The 20,431-nt window shown below is 38.3% G+C and overlaps 1 protein-coding gene across 1 annotated transcript in view; it reads left to right on the forward strand.

Annotated features, from left to right (window-relative positions):
* The window catches only part of ENTHD1 (ENTH domain containing 1), a gene marked incomplete at both ends in the record, with an annotated part of 83,853 nt that overhangs the window by 12,493 nt on the left and 50,929 nt on the right, over positions 1–20,431 (forward strand). The window contains one exon of the mRNA XM_079775493.1: positions 16,009–16,127. Within this exon, the coding sequence (XP_079631619.1) occupies positions 16,009–16,127 (119 nt within the window). The remainder of the gene's footprint in view (positions 1–16,008; positions 16,128–20,431) is intronic.

A 20,431-nucleotide genomic window follows, 5' to 3' on the forward strand; every position in this document is an offset into this window, starting at 1 on the left:
AGATGTCCTTCCAGACAACCTTCCGGATGAAGCCAGGGCTGCGAGGGCCAAGGCAAGCTGCCGCGGCTGCAAGGACCGAGCCCCCTTGCACAAATTTCGTGCATTGGGCCTCTAGTATATAATAGGAGTCTGGAACAAGGTATTCTAGGACTGCTATGGCTCTCAATGATGTCAGTGACCCAGGGCTCGCTCTTTCTTGTTGCTCCACCAAACTCAGCACATAACTTCCATTTCATGATCCAGTCATCACATCTGCAGTCTAGCCAGTAGGAAGGAGAAGTTGAAATATGAATGATCCTTCCTTTTATAAACACTTATTGAAGTTGCTTTTGGCTTACATTTGGCTTACATATTATTGTTTAGCACATACTCACATGGATATTCCTAGCTGCAAGAGAGGCTGAGTAATGCAGACTTTATACTGGACAGCTATGTACCCAGATGTAAGTTAGAAAATCTATTGTTAAGGAGGAAGGAGATAATAAATAAATATAAGGACAGCAAATAGTCCTGACCATAGTGGGAAAGAATACAAACAAGAAATGAATTAATCATGTTAATACAGGTTGTCAAATTACATACAATAGGGAATATAGATTTGAATATTAGGAAAATGTGAACAGATAGTTCAGAGTACTCAGCACAGTTCATTAAGGACATAGTGAACAGTATTTGGAAATTTCAATTTGATGTAATTGGCAACTAGGAACCATTGTAGGCCTCGGAGAACAGAAGGGATGTTTAGCTTAGTCACAGAACTTAGCTTTCTTATTACTGAAAACAGCTGTTGGTGGAAGATATTATTATTGCTTGGTGTAGAAGTGGAGGAGAAACAAACTGGAGGGAGGCTTGTAAGAGACAGTCGTTTCCACCCAAGCATCCAAGACCTGCTCTAGGGTTATTGAAATGAGGGAAAGGTAATGTTTAAAGATAGAATATAGAGAGGAAATGGAGTAAGTACATGATGTATTGGAGAAGAAAGAGAAATTGAAAATGACTCTAACATTTGAGTTAGAGAAAATAGAGGCAAGTGATGGTATCATGCAGGTAAATTTCCATCAGAAGGAATGTAAAGACATCTCTAAATTATTTCGTTATAATGAAATGTAAAATTGAATGCATTGCTAGAAATATGATTTCCAGGCTTTAGGATCTAGAGCTGAAACAGCTGTGTCTAGCTTCTTTGTTGTAAATTAGCAGGGGAAAAGAGGTACTTTAGAGAAGGTGTTATACACACATTACTACTTATACTCCTTTTTTCTATTCCTGGATGTTTTCCCCATGTTTTAATTCTAGTAGGTAGCTTGGGTGGTTTTGTTTAGATGATTTTGATGTTTTGAGGAAGAGATGAGCTGAAGGATAATTGCTGCTTGATGGAAAGACAGGAAAGTATGTAAAGCACAGTTATAACTCAGCTTCTCTGAGCTGTAAGCATCAGAGTTAGGTCCCTTTTTTTAGAGGTAATAGTTATAAAAACTACCACCACAGACATTGTGTACAACCAGATTAGCAAAGCATTACTTCTCTTGGTTGTCTGATCTTCCATAAAGAGCTCTTTAATAGTAGTATTCTTTGCAATGGAACTTTACCCGTATTTGAGAAGGATTACTCTGGTCTATGTCCTGGAAACATTCTCCTAAAAATGGTATGATTCCTGTTGGACCAAAAGTTAAACTTCAAAATAGTCATCATCCTATATAATAAAAGCTTAATATGTATGCGAAGTGTCTGGTTGTCCGGTCGGCCATTCAACCAATCAAAGCATAATATGCTAATGATATGCTAAGGCCACTCAACTGCTCGCTATGATGTGCACTGACCACCAGGGGGCAGATGCTCCAAATGGTAGGTTAGCTTGCTGCTGGGGTCCGGCCAATCGGGACTGAGCGAGACAAGCCAGACATGCCCTGGAGCCCTCCCGCGGTCCCTCCCCGGCTGGCTAACCTCCTGCATCCGTCCCCGGCCTGATCCTACCCCGGTGGGGTCCTTTGGCCTGGCCTGCACCCTCTCACAATCCGGGCTGAGGGACCCCCTACCCCCCGAGTGCATGAATTTTGTGCACCAGGCCACTAGTGCTTTTATAAGCAAAAACACTAATGTTGCTGTTACAATTCCTATAATGAACTTTGTGCTAACAGAGTTGGCATGGAGTCATACTTGGTTGCCTTTTCATGTACAGCCTAGATAGCAGGGCTTATGGTACAAATGGTGGTTGCTACTCAAACATTTTCATTGATGAATGTCAAACAATGATTTAAAAAAGTTTTTGAAGTAAATAATTGTACAAACACAGGAAAAGTAATTAGCGAAGAACATGCTTAGTTTCCCAAAGACTGTATATATTAGGAAGGTCAGATACTTGATGTAGAATAGCTATGTATTTAAATAAATAAAGGATGTATGCAGAGTTGATAATGGGGAAGGCACTACGCATGTGTAGGGCACTGGGTATATGGGGAATCTCTGTATTTCTCAATTTTGTTGTAAACCTAAAACTGCTCTAAAAAGTAAAGTAAAAAAGAAATATATACACTGAAGCACAACCATCAAAACCTATTTCCCCTTCTCTAAATTAATCCAGTTTATTTAAATGCCAGTTATATCTGTCACAGCCTAGCTCTTTGAGCTCAACCAGACTCTTAAAAATTAAAACTGTTTTACTTTATAAAAAAGATTATTAGGAATGACTGTATGAATTTGAAAAATGGGAACTTACAGAAATGAGAAATACCAATGAAATTTTAAAAATTTAATTTAGTGAACTAGAAGATATGTCCAAAGTAAATGGAAATATGAAAGCAATATTGAGACATAGAGATACATCTCCAGAGGAATGACAGTTACTATAAACTCATCAGCTACAGCTCTATTTTCAAAGTGCTGAGAGAAAATAATAGCCTATAATTGTGTATCCAGCAAAACTATCATTCAAAGATGTAAGTGAAATAGTAATTTACAGATAAACACAAAAACTGAGAGTTTACCACCAGGAGACCTACATTAAAGGATATACTTTAAAAAGAAGGAAAATTATTCCAGAAGAAAGGTTGGAGACATCATTAGTAAACATGTACATAAATTAAAACAAACACTTTCTGTATAAAATAATGTCTCATTTTTGAGTTTTTAAAAAAGGCAGCTAAAATAGTGAATAGCCATGGTCTGAAGTTGGAAGTGGGTCTGTGGAATCATAGTGTTCTAAGGTCCTCGTAATTTTTTAGAGAAGGGTAAGAATATTATTTTTAAAGGTAAATGTGCATGATAAACTTTCAAGGTAAATGCTAAAAGAAGAGTATAGAGTGCATAAATTCCAAAGTAGTGAGAAAAAAAAATGAAATGAGAAAAAAATTTAATATTATGCAGGGCAAAAAGCATAGATAAAGTGGGACAAATGGAAATTTAAAAAAACTAATATAGTAGAAATAAGTCCAAATATATTAATAATCACAATAAACATCAGTGAATTAAACTCTTCTGTTAAAAGACAGAAACTATCACCCTGGTCAGGTGGCTCAGTTGGTTGGAGCATCATCCTTTACACCAAAAGGTTGCGAGTTTGATTCCTGGTCAGGGCACATACCTAGGTTGCAGGCTCAATCCCCATTTGTGATGCTTTGTGGCGGGTGAGGGGAGAGGAGTGTACCGATTGATGTTTCTCTCTCTCTCTTTCCCTTCCTTTCTCTAAAATCAATTTTTTAAAAAAACATATCCTTGAGTGAGTATTAAAAAATTATTTTTTTTAAAGGTGAAGGGATTGAGAAGTACAGATTGGTAGTTACAAAATAGTCACGGGGATGTAAAGTACAGCCTAGGGAATATAGTTAATAACATTGTAATAACTATGTGTGGTTCCAGGCAGGTACTGGAAATATCAGGGAGAACACTTTGTAAAGTAAATGATTGTCTAACCACTATACTGTATACCTGAACTAATACAAAAATAATATTGAATTAAAAATGTTAAAAAAAGAAATACTAAACTTTAGCAAGATGTCTGGCTATAAGATCAAAAAATATATAAATCAAGTTATATTTCTATGTTTCATCAAACAGTAAACATAATTTAAAAAAATATCATTTATAATAGCAAAAAATCATGATCTACTTAGGGATAAAACTTGTAAAAGATGTACAAGATATGTACACTGAAAATTATGACAATTTAAATACATTAAAAAGGACCTATATAAATGGGAAGATATTTATGTTTGTCTGTTGAAATCCTCAGAAATGTAAATATCAATTATCTACAAATATAAAAGTTTTAATGGAGGGCTTCTTAAACTTGGTGCTGTGGACATTTTAAGCCAGACCATTCTTTATTTGATGGGCTGTCCTGTGCAGTATAGGGTGTTTAGCATTCTCCCTGCCTAGATGCTATTAGACACATCCCTCCTGCTGTGAGAACTAACAATGTCTGCTGACATTGTCACATGTCCCCTGGGGTCCACAATTGCCCCCAGTTGAGAACCACTGATTCAGTGCAATTACAATCAAAATCCAAAAATGATTTTTAAAGTAGAATTAATGGACTGATTCTAAAATCTATCTAGAAGAATCAAAAGGTCAAACATATCCAAACATTCCTGAAGAAAAATAGATGGAGAACTTGCCTTTCTAGATAGCATTAGGCATCATGACAGTGCGGTCTTGACGCAGGGACAAGTGTATGGACAATGGACCATTCTGTAGAGCCCAGAATGTGGACCTGTGCAGCTGTGTTATCTTAGTATATAACATAGGTGGTATTTCACTGGCGTGGGAAAAGATGAACTACTTAATGCCTGGGCAATTATTTGTCCATATTGAAAAAAATGAAATTAGGTCTCTACCTCATACTCTGCACAAAAACAAATTCTAGATGAATGAATGACTTAAAAGTGAAAAACAAAACTTTAAAATGTTTAGAAGAAAATATAGGAGAATATCTTTTTTACATTAAGATAGAGTTGGATTTCTTAAATGCAACAAAAAAAAGTACAAACATTTTTTTAAAGCATTTATAAATTTGACTGTTGTGATAAGCCTCAATGACCCTTGCCTTTATATAACCCCCTCCCCTGCGAGTGTGGGTGTAATTGTGAACATGTTGAATTATCACTCCCATGATTATGTTACATTATATGCCAGAAAGGGAGTATCTGGGCGGGCTTAATCTAACCACTCAAACCATTAAAAGCTGAGTTTTCTCGGCTGGTGGAAGAAGACGAAGTCAGAGGGGTTGTGTGAGGATCTGATGCACTCTTAGTCCCTTGGAGATGGAGTGATAAGGAATGCAGGTAGCTTATAGAAGACCAGAGGGACTGGACTCTTGGTTGCTGGCCAGCAAGGAAATGGGGACTTCAGTTCTACAATTACAAGGAACACTGAATTCTGTCAACAACCCAAATGATCTTGGAAGTGGATTCTTCTCCAGAGTCTCCAGATGAGAGTCCATCTAGGCTAAAGAACACCTTGATTTTGACCTGTGAGACCTGAAGCAGAGAACCCAGCCAGCCTGCCTAGACCTCTGACCTACAGAACTGTAACATGAGAAATAGGCATTGTTTTAAGCCACTAAGTTGTGGTAATTTTTGGCAGCAATAAAAAAATAATAAAAATATACTAAATTTAAGATTTTTCTCTTCATAAGAAACACCATATAAAAAGAGGAAACAACAGAAACTAGGAGAAATATTTTCAATACAAATAACTGACCAAGTTTTAGTATCCAGACTATGTATAGAATTCCTACAAATAAGAAAAGGATAGTCTAACTGAAAACTAGGAAGGAGATATGGAAAGCATCCTCTAAAAAAAAAAAGAGGAAACATGTAAAGCCAAGAAACATTTTTTAAAATGTTCAACCTTGTTATTACATAGTAGCAACAAATAATTACAAATTATATGAAAATATCAAATTCACCATAACTGTAAAAAACATCTAATGCCATTTGTGAGGAATTTCCTTCTGTTCCTTGAGCTATATTTATAATCTTTTTTTTTTTTTTTTTGCATGCCTTCTTTCTTTCTCTCCTTCTCCTTCTTGCTTCTCCCTCCATTCCTCCTTCTCTTCTCTTTCCTCTTTTCCTGCTGGAATATGTTGGGTTTATGCCAGGCCATTTCTTTGTATCTTGCTTATGCTGTGGCAGCTCTGACGAGGCACTGTTTTGAGGGCAGTAGAGAAAAATGGTTAAGGGCTCGGGTCCTGGGCCATACTGCCTGGATTTGAATCCCGATTCAAATTGTGTGACTTTGGACATGTTACTTAAACCTTTGTGCTGCAGTTTCATTTTCTGTAAAAGGGAGAAAATACAGTTCCTATTTTAGAGTTGTTGTAAGAACTAAATGGGTTAATACAGGCGCAGCACAATAAGCTTTGGCAGTTATTTGCTCAGATCCACTTAGTGCTTTCTTGACTCTTCTCACCATCTCTGAGACTGGTTTGTTTTCTCCACCAACTTGCAGTTCGTAGGCCATTGCTTTACCTACTTTCCTGCAGCAAGAGGAATGGGAGCCCTCATTAGGCCCTATGCAGTCTTGTTTAGAATACCTGGAGTCTGCTCTATCTTCTGAGCCTTGTACTAGATCCTGTTCATTCTGTCTAGTTGGGAAATGTACCCTGTTCCCATGGGCTAGGGAGATACCCTCCTCCTTCAACTAATCCACCAACTCAGTGTGAAATCGTGGATTTCACTTCCATTTAAATGTCAGCATCTTATTAACTCACTGTTACACCTATCTTTTTCATTAGCCATTTCCATCTCTTCTCAGAAGAAGGAGAGAAGTATTGTTCACCCGGTTCCCCTTTTTCTAGACATTCGTATATTGATGAGAAATCTTAGAATCTTGTCAGCTCATCACTGTCACCTTCGGGGAGGAAGGGTTGTCTTAGATCCTGTTTCTTTTCATGGCCACCAGTTACCTTCATTTTTTCTTTTAAAAATTACATTTATTGTATCTGTTTCTGTGTTAGATTGCTGTTGTACATTTTTTTTATTAGTTTTAACTTAAAAAAACACATTTCATTAAGTATTGGGTGATGGACATTCTGTGTTGCAGTTTCAATCTGCTATCTTAACCCAGGAGCCAGCCAGTGATTATTTAAACTTGCTTTTGTAGTGACTGCTTATTTCTCCTTGTCCCATAGCTGAGCATTTCACAGTTGGTGGGGTTTCCTGTTCCCCATTATTCTTAAGTAAGGACTACTGGCAATGTCTCAAATTTCATATGCTATTGTTAGCAAAACACTGAAATAAAATTGCTTTAACTCCCATTTTAAGATCTCCTGCAACAAAAGTTTGTCCTTTTCTCTTATTTACCTATTTCAAAATTAAAAATCTGCTTAAACATCTCTGCTTTTTTATCTTTTATCCCTTCTCTGTTTTCCTTTTTTTTCCCCCCAAATTTCTCACTAATGTCAAAATTCACCTTTCAAAAAAGGTGTACAGTACTCACACTCTTATGTCCTGTCCCTCTGTAGCATTTCTCAGAAGTAAATGTGACTGTACTGGCTGCTGTGGTGCCCCCCAGACCCCTGCTTCAAGGTCAAGGCACTCATTTCTACTGGGAGGGTTGGTGGCTCACGGCTCTCAGCAGAGTCCTCTGGGCATTCCCAACAGCTTTGCCCAAGGTCACACCCACTTCCTGAGGGAACCTACCTCCAATGACCTACAGCTGTGGCCAGTCCCCTTGCTTCAAAGTAGGACAACTGTGAAGAGCCATTCCAGCCTCAAAACTCCTATTAGGAGATTGGCTAAGTCCCCTGTGGCAACTGCTGCAGTTCAATTTCTCCCTGGCCCCAACCTGCCTCCCTGACTCCACAAAGATTGTTTCCACTCTGGTCTTCTCTGGAATCCAATTGACTCCTTTACCTATTTTCTATGTCTTTATCCTGCTAACATGGGACTGCTGCTCCTTTACCACTACAACTCTCTAATCTTCCTCTTCCTTCATAAAATTTATTAAGATACCCAATCATAGAATTACCCCTATTTCCTGATAGCATCTAATCCAGAGAAAAGTCCTACTTCCTTAACTCCTCCCCCAAATCACCTAACATGAAGCCAGGTCTTCATAAGTCCTTTCTAATACCTTCTTATTGAGACACCCACATTTCCCCATGCTGCTAATTCTCCCTCTCTGTAATGAGTCATAAACCCAGCTTGTTCAACGACAGGTGTTCCTGGTGGTCTTTAGCTGGAGGGTATTGACACAATAATGGGTTTTGAAAGTTGAGTGGCCTGGTTTGGCATCCTAGCTCCACCGTTTACCAGCTGTATGGCTGATAGGTATGTAAACCTCTCTATGCCTCATTTGTAAAGTGAAGATAATTACAGCAAACTGTTAAGATTATCCTATATAATAAAATCATAATCATAAGTGTCCAGTTGTCAGGTCGGCCATTCAACCAATCAAAGCGTAATCTATATAAAAGGCTAAATGACCGGCTGGTAGGTATGATGTGCACTGACCACCAGGGGGCAGACGCTCAATGCAGGAGCTACTGAGCAACAGCAACTTTGCAGAGTGCCCTCTTGCACTCTGGGACCCCTCAGGGGATGTCGGACTGCTGGTTTAGGCCCGATCCCTCAGGCCAGGAGGAGGGACTCCACCTGTTGGAGGGACCCCTCTCACTCCACAGATGCCTGTTGAGCCCCGGTGCTGCCCCAGGTGCAGCCAGCCAGGGAGGAACTGTGGGAGGTTGGCTCCAGGGCGTGTCTGGCCCATCTCACCCAGTTCCACCCCACCAGCCACCTTCTAATTAATTTCCTTTCCATGCGCATGAATCCGTGCACCAGGCCTCTAGTATGCTAATGATATGCTAAGGCTGCTCAACTGCTCGCTATGATGTGCACTGACCACCAGGGGGCAGATGCTCTGACAGGTAGGTTAGCTTGCTGCTGGTGTCCGGCCGATCGGGACTGAGTGAGACAGGCCGGACTTGATCTGGAGCCCTCCCGCGGTCCCTCCCCGGCCAACCTCATGCGTCCCTCCCCGGCCCTGATTGTGCACCAGTGGGGTCCCTTGGCCTGGCCTGCACCCTCTCGCAATCCAGGCTGAGGGACCCTCCCCTCAAGTGCACAAATTTTGTGCATCGGGCCTCTAGTTAACATATAAAGAGCTTAGCACAGTGTGACCCATAATAGGTTATCAATAAATATTGCTATTATTTTTTTTTAAAAAAGATTGTTTTCAAGAGCATTCCCCAGCAAATCTCCCTCACACCAATCTGAGCCCTGGGGTCTGTTTTCTGGCGAACCCAACCTAGCACAATGGCTTTTACTCAAGATTCAAATTATAGGATTATCATAATATGTGTACCTAAGTGAAGAAAGAATTATAAAACAAATGGGGCAAAATGTTAACAATTGGTGAATCGGGATGAAGAGTATATGGGAGTTCCTTGTACTATTCTTACAATTTTTCTGCAAGTTTAAATTATTATAAAATGACATTTTTTAAAAAATTAGGACAACTATCCATTACTTGAAGATGCTAAAGCATAAGACGGTGAAATTGTTAAGGTTCTGAACTCATTCCGTAAAGGTTAGATAGAAATTTAATCACTATGAGACTTTTATATCTTATCAGTTCTTCATTAGCCCACTGACTATTTTCTTTTTTCTTTTTATTGTTGACACTATTACAGACGTTTCCTATTTCCCCCCCTCTTTGCCCACCTCCACTCGGTCCCTGCCCCTACCCCGAACCCCTGGCCTTCACCACACTATTGTCTTTGTCCATGGGCTATGCATATATGTTCTTTGGTCAATCCTCCTAACTGTTTTCTATGATGGATTTGTTTGTTATTTAAAATTAACTTGTTTATTTTAAGAAATGTTTTTATTCTTAAAAATTAATTTTGTTAAGTAAATGACTAATTTACTTAAATTATACCTGAAAGGACACTGTCAATACATAGCAACAATGTTTATTATATGCTAAATAATAAATGGAACAATTTTGAAATTTGTTCAACTTACGGAACATTTCATTTCCAAGATGTGCTGTTGCATTGTTAATGTCTGATAGTTTGAATGTCAGTTTGATATCTCATCTAAGAAGTATCACAGGGTCTACCAGTTCTGCTTTGTGGTATTATCTGAGGGTACAGGCTCAACGAGATCTACAGCTTCTCTCTAGATAGTTTCTACCAAGTACCTATAGCCTTGGTATCTAAGCACTCATCTTCGAATGACTCACTAGCATCATTTCCTGTAGCATCTTCACTTTTTGCTTTGAGGTTTCTCATTCATATACTGGTCCTCCTTGGCATGTGAGTTCACAGTCTCAATTGATAAATAGCTTATGATACCAAAGGGACTTTATTTCCACAAGGAACTAAATGTGTGTTATCCCTTTCCATTTGCTTGTGAAATCTAGAAATGATCTTATTTAATTAAACACACCTCACTTTCAGTGCTGTGCTGTTTGATTCTAAAAAAATTTCTAAATGAGTTTCCATAGACTCACTATATTATAACTGTCTTCCTTCTTGCCCCTGTAAGATTAGTTAATATCTGTATGTAACATTTTAGCTATTCTAGGCTAAAATGTATCTCCTAATATGCAAGGTATTTTTTATTTCACAATTCTTACTATTCTTCAGTTTCCTCACACTTCAACATTGACTTTCTGAAAAATCTTTTTAATCTACTATGATGTCTGAAATCTAGGTCATTATCATTTCAAGGATGATTTTGTTGCTGAATCCTCAAAGAGTGATGATATAGTTCCCGATTAAATCACACGAAAATACATAGATGATCTAAGCCTCAAACCTACTATTTGCCAGCACTAATTCTAAAATCTCCAATCCCAAAATAAACTCCAATCACAAAATCTCCAATCCCAAAATAAGCTCATTTTAATTATTCATTTTCATGTGAAGTTATAAGAAAATCCAAAGCTAGAAACGTAAATGAAAAGTTCTTATTTCTTTCCTTAGTATCTTTGGTATGCACCAAGCATGTCAAACTCGTGGCTGGAGGGCCGCAAGCCTCATTTAGCCGGCTGCGAGTTTGACATGCTTGGTATACACCATACTTGCTTCTTTTGCCCATGTAGGCCCTCTGCTTGGAATAATTTCTCTGTCCACATTTATCAGAAACCTAGCCATCCTTCAAAACTTATTCAAATTTTACTTCCTATTTAAGGCTCTTTCTTATTACTCTGGTATACATTGTGGGGTTTTTTTCCCTCCTCAGCATGTCTAGTCCTAAAGTTAGTTAATTTAAAGAAGTTTGGCATATAATTATTCTCCTTTAATTGTTTCCATAAGTCTGTATGTTAAACTTAACTTTCTAGTCAGGCTAAAACTTTTTGAAGGCAAGGACAATCCATTGTTCTATACCATTGCTTTTCAAGCTATTTTTTCTTGCATAATCCCTAAAATTATTTTGAAAAATTACATTCCTCTTTACACAGTTTTAAGTTGATGTGTTAAATATTATCATAAGTATAAGTATGCACAAAGGATGTAATTAAAAATAATTGACATTGAAGGTAAAAGAAAACAAAACAAAAACTGTCACATGAGACTTTTAAATGTATCTAAAGGAATCTAAATGCTATTGTGATTGATACTTACAGTCATTCATTTGAAAAAAATACATGAAGTCCTCTTTAACTGTTGGAAATTTTACATTATTCCCTTTTCTACTTGAAGTCATATTTTTGTTTCATATCCTTCCCAGAATTTTAACCTAATAGAAAGTATTTTTATGCTTGAAAGAAAAGTAAAGCATAAAATATTTATATAATACTATCTAATAAAAGGGTAATATGCAAATTAACCATCACTCCATCACAAAGATGGCGGCGCCCATAGCCACAAGATGGCGGCGCCCTGTCCTCTCAGCCCTGCCAGAGCCACCCAGTCCCAGGGGTGGGGGGCGGCCACTGAGAGCGGGCAGCGTGAGCAGCCTGGCGGAATGCTTGCTTCGTCACCGTGGCGACGAGGCAAGCATTGCATACCAGGCTACAGATGGGCCTCTGGGCCGTGGAGAGCCTCTGGGCAGAGGGCACGGAGTGGCCAGGCCCCACAGAGAGCTACTGGCGCACGGATTCGTGTGCAGGACTACTAGTTTGTATATAAGAATCAAATATGTGTATAAATTGAAATTATTTTTAAATTTTTTCTGATCGGAGGCTTTAAGTGGTAAAATATTTCTTCTAGATTGCCTTATCATTCCAATTATTTTTGGACATAATCAGGCAAAATCAAAACCACATAAATGTATTATAAATACTTACTAAACATAAAGGAGCCATGGCCACTGTGGCTCGGTTGGTTGAGTGTTGTCCCAAGCACAGAGAGGTTGCCAGTTCAAATCCTGGTGAGGGCATGTGCCTGGTTTGTGGGTTTGATCCCCAGTAGGGGGCAGGCAGGGGGCAGCCTATCGATGTTTCTTTCCCTTTCCCCCTCTAAAATCAATAAAAACATATTTAAAATTTAAAAAACACACATAAAGGATACAATTTTATTGGAAATTCATGTTTTTATGAGATGTATGGAACTTTTCATTTATCTATGTATGAACATTACCTATTGCTAGAAATAATAGCATGAATTCCATTTCTGTTTTACATTTTTATATATGTAAATGCTGAGAAGACTTGTTCACACAAAATTGTAGATTGGAATAGGAGGTATTTTATTATGCAATGTCATTCTATGAATACCTTCCAAATAATATGCCAAAAATTATATATTGATTTATTATGAAAATGTTTTTCATTTCTTGTCAACTCTTAACTTGAATAAGTCTTTCTTCATGTCGTTGAAAGCAAAGGATTAGAAATACCCTACTTAGAAAAAGACTAAACGAACAGTCAGTAGGAATAATTTACTTTTTCAGTTTCTGAGAATAATAACAAAAAAACCTTTACTAACATTTATCAAATGACTGTTAATTATACCTGTTACACTTAACACAATATACTCAGAATGAATGGGAAATAGGGAAACATTCTAGCAATATATCTGTCAATACAAGAATTTTTTGAGAAAATGATTTTATGTGTCATATGCTTTAAATATATTTTAACCAACTATTCAGAAGTGTGGGTTTGGTTCATTCAATTTTTGGAAATTATTTACCATAATTGGCAAAACCAGACTTTACTGTCAAAACAACCAACCAAATCATATATTTTAAAATAAAATATCCTACTTTTTTATTCAAATAAACGTGCAAACACACGTCACTCTGGTTGTATTCACACTCCTGGGCTCTTTTCCTAAGATAGAAAGCCAAGGCATGGAGCCTTGTCATAAGGTTGATGCATTGATGAAATAAGGGCCCCTGCCTCTCAGGCTTTTTGCTTTCTTCTCATGGGACTCTTTCTCAGGAATGATGCATTCTTTGACAATAGTTGGGAGTTGTAAAGCACAACCATATTAAATGAAATTTGTCAACTGTCCTGCTTCTCCATCCTATCTAATAAAAGAGCAATATGCAAAATGACCGTACCTCCGCCACGCCCACAAGCCACACCCACCAGCAAATCAGGAGTGAATATGCAAATAAACCCAACCAAGATGGCTGTGGCCACAGAGAGCAGGAGGGAGGCTTGGGTTTCCCTGGCAATGGAGGAAGCCAAGCTTTCTGCCTGCCCTTGCCGGCCTAGGCCTCCATTCAATGCTACAAAGTTTCAATTATAGAAGATACATAAATTCAAACAGAAATGGCGGCAGCCATGGAGCTGGAAAGAGCAGGAGGCTTGGGTTGCCCCCGGCGATGGAGGAAGTCAAGCTTTCCACACATCCTGGCCGGCCCAGGCCTCTGCTTAAGGCTACAAAATTTCAATTATAGAAGATACATAAATCACAACAGAAATGGCTGCCGCCACGGAGCAAGCAGGAAGCTTGGCTCCACTCCAGGCTACAAAGTTTCAATTATTTAGAAGATACATAATTCCCAGATACCTGCTTCCAGCCTATGCTTGGGTCGCCGGGGGGCGTGGCCGGCCTGCAAACCAACACAGGCCCCTCGCCCAGGTGGCCCCACACCCCAAGGGAACCCCCACCCTGATCCGGGACACCCTTCAGGGCAAACCAGCTGGCCCCCACCCATGCACCAGGCCTCTATCCTATCTAATAAAAGAGTAATATGCAGATTGACCATCACTCCAACACACAAGATGGCTGCCCCATGTGGTCAAAGATCCTGCCCCCATGTGGACACAAGATGGCCACCACAAGATGGCCAGCAGGGGAGGGCAGTTGGGAGGAACCAGACCTGCAAGGGAGGGCAGTTGGGGGCGATCAAGCCTGCAGGGGAGGGCAGTTAGGTGTGACCAGGCCAGCAGAGGAGGGAAGTTGGGGGTGACCAGTCCTGCAGGGAAGGGCAGTTGGGGGGGGACCCAGGCCTGCAGTGGAGAGCAGTTGGGGGGGACCAGGCCTGCAGGGGAGGGCAGTTGGGGGGGACAAGGCCTGCAGGGGAGGGCAGTTAGGGGTAAACAGGCTGGAGGGGAGTGGTTAGGGGGTGATCAGGCTGGCAGGCAGAAGGGGTTAGGGGCAATCAGGAAGGCAGGCAGGCGAGCAGTTGGGAGCCAGCAGTCCTGGATTGTGAGAGGGATGTCCGGCTGCCCGATCCACCGGGATCGGGCCTAAACGGGCAGCCGGACATCCCTCGAGGGGTCCCAGATTCGAGAGGGTGCAGGCTGGGCTTAGGGACACCCCCCCCTCCGTGCACGAATTTCGTGCACCGGGCTTCTAGTACTGTAATATATCTGAATACCAAATATCCCGGTATAAACCAAAATTCCCTGTTACCTATGCTATACTTTGACAGGAAAGACTTTGAGGCTCTACTTTGGATTTTTCATGCCTTGATTAAAGGAGGTGACCCCATCTCTATCTTTTTTGCTGTTGTTTGGTGCCTTAGAGGTTCTTATGTTTGCACTTAAGGGAAGATGAACCATAATAAGATTAGGCTAAGATTATGTCTGTCTTTATAAAGTGGCATAAAATTGATTGTGAAAGGGAAAGGGGAAAGAACTAGCCTGATGCTTCCACATAGTTGCATTCTCAGAATGATCAGTTTTGGAAAGAATATACACAGAAGTTGTGCACCTGGGTATTGATTCCTGTAGAATGATGTAGGCCCACCTGGTCCTTGGGAAGTATTCAAGTATTCACAGTGATGTGCATACACCAGTTTGTACCCAATAGTATGCTGATAGAAAGTTGGTACTAATACTTGGTTTACATAGCAATTAACATAGGGAGGAAGTGATAGTAAGACTACAAATATGTTCAGTTTAGTACAAATATATAAGCAGAAATATCTTTATTTTCATTGGCATGTTTTATGTTTAAGTTTTAAAATTTTTTGTTTAAAAGTTCTTATCAAATAATCTATACATTCTTGATAGTTTTGCTTAGAACACATGAAGTTCACACAGCAGTAATAAACTTCTTTTAAATATTACTTAGAGCCTGGCTGGCGTGGCTCAGTGGTTGAGCATTGACCTATAAACCAGGAGGTTGAAGTTTGATTCCTAATCAGGGTATATGCCCCTGTTCAGGTTTGGGCTCAAACCCTAGTGTGGGGCGTGCAGGAGGCAGCCAATCAATGATTCTTTCTCATCATTGATGTTTCTATATCTCTCTCCCTCCCCCTTCCTCTATGAAATTAATAAAAATATGTTTTAAAAAGTATTACTTAGAATAATTATAGTTATTCCTATTTTGCTAAAATTTCATTTGAATCATTTTCAAACTCTTTCTATATAATACTTGCCTTATATTAAAAAAGATGTTTCACATAATCTATAAAATAAAAATTGTTGATGAGGGAAGGGCTAGAATTGAAGTTGTATTTTTTAAATCTGTCTCAATTTATTATTATAAAGGGCTATATTAAAGTGATTACTATTCATAGGTAACCATTGGTAGATCATATATATTTTATAGGCAAAATGGATCTTCATAAAGTAATTACTTTAAAAATCATGAAGTAATGTAAAAACATTACATTTTTTTGCCAAAGTAAAATCTTCTCTTTATGTCATTGACAGAGAACACTTCCAAGGCTGGATGGAAACAAGAGCAGTGGCAAGACAGTCAGCTGCCTGGGGATGCTGTGTTGTCCCAGGAAACACTACCGTTCAAGTTCAGTGCTTGGAAATCAACAGAGGTAAGTTGCTGTGGTAGTTTCCTATTGCTGCTTAAAAAACTACCACAAACTTAGTGCCTTAAGTCAATGCAAATGTATTATCTTACAGTTCTGCAGGCTGGAAGTCTGACATGGTCTCTCTGGGCTAAAGTCAAGGTGTCCGCAGGGCTGTGTTCCTTTCTGCAGGCTCTAGGGGAAAGTGGGTTTTCTTGCCTTTTTCAGCTTATATTCTAAGAGAAACTGCTTGTCTTTAAACTTCGTTTTTGTTATACAGAGTTTTAAATAAGAATAAGATTAAATTATCAGCTTCCCTTTGTAGCTTGTGCATTTAAAAATCTTTTTTATCCTAATATAATAAAGATCTTGTACTTTTTTCCCCCTAAATGTTGAAATCCTTATGCCCTCTAGAATTTTACTATATAGTGTGAGATAGGATCTTATGTTATTTGAATCTCTGTGGAAAAACAATATTTAATTTTTTGAACAGTTTATCTTTCTCTACTCAGTTTAAAAAAAACATTTTGTTACAAAATGATTATATTATAGGAAGTTGCAGAAATAGTATGGAGTCCCATGTACCCTTTCCCCACCTACCCCAATATCAACATCTTACATAGCTGAAGTACAATATCAAAACTAGGAAATGAACATTGGTATGTTACAACTAAATAGACTACAATTTTCAATTCAGTGTTCAGTTTTTTAACCCCCATTTGTATGTGTATGTGTGTGCATTCTATGTAATTTTATTCTAAGTATAGATTTGTATAACCAGCGCCAAAATGAAGATACAGAACTGTTCTATCCCCACAAAAGAAGTCCCTCATGCCCTTATGCTACCTACACAATCCTACCCCCGACAACCTCCTCCTGGCAACCACTGATCTTTTCTCCATCTATAGTTTTGTTATTTCTAGAATGCTATGTAAATGTAACCTTTTGAGATAGATTTTTTTTTCACTCATCATAATGCTCTTGAGATCCATTCAGGTTGTTACATGTTTCAATAATTCATTCCTTTTTATTGTTTATTTTTGAAAGCACCCCATTTTATAGATATATCAGAGTTTATTCAACTATTCACCCAATGAAAGGTATTTGGGTGCTTCCAGTTAGGGGCTGTTGATGAATAAAGCTGCAGTGAACATTTATGTATAGTTTTTGTATGTAAAGTTTTCAAATCTCTGGGATAAATGTCTAAGAGTATGATTGCTGGTTTTGTAAGAAACTGTCAAACTGTTTTCCAGAGTGGCTGTTTTCTTGTTTTCTTCTTTTAAAGTTCCTCCATCTGACCTTCAGTTTACTAATTTGTTCTTAGCTATATCCATTCCACTATTTATCCCATCTGTTCTCTATTTCAGTATTCTATTTTTACATTTGATATTTAATATTTCTATTTAATTTGTCTTCTTTTTTTAATCCTCACTCAATGATATGCTTTTTATAGATTTTTAAAGAGAGAGGAAGGGGGAGAGAGAAACATTGACGTGAGAGAGAAACATCAATTGGCCACCTTGCACCACTATGTGCACCAACCAGAGATCAAACCCGAAACTAGGGTATGTGCACTGACCAGGAATCAAACCCGCCCCCTTTTGGTGTGCAGGACAATGCTCCAACCAACTGAGCCACACCGGCCAGAGCAAGTGGCTCAAGTTTTTAATCTTTCTTCTTTCTGAGAGTCCTTACAGTCCTTTCCTGCCTAACAGTTTTTCATTTGCTTCCTTCTGACACTTAGGGTCACAGATCCACATTGAGGACTTACACTGGCAGCTTGGGGCTCCTTCCTTGTGCTCATATCAGAGATGTTCCAGATCTGGTTCTCAGACCAATGGGTGCTGAGGATCAGTTGTTGGTGAAGTTTAGTTTGTGTCCTCTCACCTACTTGGGTATAATACTTTAAGAGGCCATGGATCCAGGCTGTGATTAATGCCTGGTTATTTCAGCTTCTTCATTAAGTAGGAGATCCCAATGCCTGGACATAATTTCAAGCAGTGAGCCCATATTCAACACTCCTATCTTGCATGGACACTTTAAATCTGTACTTATCCCCTCAGAGTTGAGCTCCTGGTTTTCTCTGCCTTTTTCTGGATCCAAAGCCCTAAAGGTCCACAGCTTCCACCTCCTTACCATTATGTGTTTCTGTTATGCTCTCATCCATGAAGATGTTCATCTTGTGTTTGACCATGACTGTGTCCTTAATTTTCACATTTGCATTTTCTCTTTCATTGCTATGTGTTTGGAAGAGGAAGGTGTCCCCAAAGTATGAACCAAACTTATAGAACCATCTGGATTGGAAATCTGTTTCACTCAAGACTATATGAAATTATCTTATTCACTCACTTGTTTTTCTGTTTGGTATGTGTTTCTCCCACCAGAAGGAAAGCTTCTTGAGACTAGAGACCTTTTTAAGTTTTATTCATTACTGAATCGTTAGTTGCCACATTTTTTTTAATGAAATCAATGAATAGTAGCCTTTCAATCGTAACTTCCTTCTCTTCCTTTCCTGTGAAAGAGGCTTGTTTGGTCTCCTGCTCAGCGTGCTTTGTTTAGTATTCGCTGCCACAGCTCCTGTGAGGGAGATTGGAATTATTTCTTGACCTTCTGTTTCCAACTCCTTTCCCCAACCCAATTAGGTACTGGATTTATAGCAGCTCTGAGAAGTACATAAAATTAAAATTTCACTATTCCTTAATTGCATAATAGCCCATAGATTGAAAATGTCTAGATTATTTTAAAATATATGACATTAAGTCAAAATGATTTTTAAATTTGAGATCAATTTATTTGTTGCTGATGGCTTTTAAGGGAGAAAATCGACTGGAATAATCTTACATGCATTGGAGCCTAACAGAGATATAAAGTGCTACTTAGTCTTTTTTTGTATCCGTCATTAACTTCTCATTATTATTTGTTTTTCTTACTTTAGAGGGAGGTACAGTAATTGATTTATATCATTCCACATCTTATATCAATGAGTAAAAAAATGGTTCCCTTTCCTCAAAGGAAGTTTAAAGCTGGATCTCCCTTTTTCAAAACATTACTACTGACAAGCATCTCCTAATGACTGTCAGGAACATTTGATGCCACCCAATATTGCCCTCTTCACAAACCTGCTCTTGCAGCAGAAGACAAGAGCTCTCATGCTGAACAGTAAACCTAATTGTTGTTGCCAAATGTACTGCAACATAGTTAAAATCCTCATGTTCTTAATAGAGAACGAGGAAGAAATGATATTGTTGGTTGCTTAGGCACAATGAGGAGTGCTTAAAAATATCTTTTAAAAACTTTAAATAGAAACCTCTTTAACTATTTTCTTTCTATAAATGAAAGAATGATCTAACAGCAGTAATAGAACATGGCTTTCAAAGGCAGAGCAGTGCTTGCCTGTGTAAAGAAAAGCCTTTACGTGCGTGACACTGAGACATAAGTGTGTTTTCTCTTTGCATACTGTCCAGAATTTTTCTTATTAAGTCTGCTAATTAATAAGGCCATTTGTAGCTTTTCACAACCTCAAAAAACCTTCCTCTTTTCCTGTTGGAAGAGATTCAACAATGAGGCTATGACTTTTTCAGTCGCAGTTGTTCCCATAGCAACAGATAGGGATGCTATGAATTGATTCACACAAAATTAAAGGTGACCAAAGCCTTCAGTCTCCTTGTGAGTTACTAAATTGCTAGTGATAGGAGATAAATATTTATTTCCTACTGCCTTCATTTATTATTTTGCTAAATTAAGAATAAACAGTTTTTATCTTTGGGTTTATTAGCATGTCACTTATTATATTTGTAAAAATTTGAACTCATCAAAGCTGTTAGAAAAATGGAAATTATGCTTATTTTAGTTATGTTAATTTATTATCCCTTTACCTACTGCATCATTGCTTTATGCTTGAATCCTGTTTTATTTTTATATTAGTACTTTTATTCTTTTTAAATTAGACAATACTTATTGAAAATTTTAAACAATATTGAAGGGTAAAAAGTGAAAAACAGAGTTTCTTTTTATTTCTCTCTATTCCTTCTGTTCCTTTTCTAAGAGTCAACTTATACAGCAGGTTTTTTTAATGAATTTTGGGAAGAAATTTTCTGTATCCTTACATTTCTTTTACCTGAATGTATTTATTCATTGCATAGTGCTCTGTAACATGCTTTGAACTAAGCAATATATCTTGCACAACTTCCTATAGTAATAAATGCAATCGTTAAATGTATATTGTTTTAAAATATGCTTTTATCACTAAACTACATGTTGTGGACGTATTTTTATATCAGTACATATTAACTTTGCTGTATTCTTGATATATAAATGAATCTTAATTTATT

This window comes from Cnephaeus nilssonii (assembly GCF_951640355.1).
Source record: "Cnephaeus nilssonii genome assembly, chromosome: 6".
NCBI lineage: Eukaryota > Metazoa > Chordata > Mammalia > Chiroptera > Vespertilionidae > Cnephaeus > Cnephaeus nilssonii.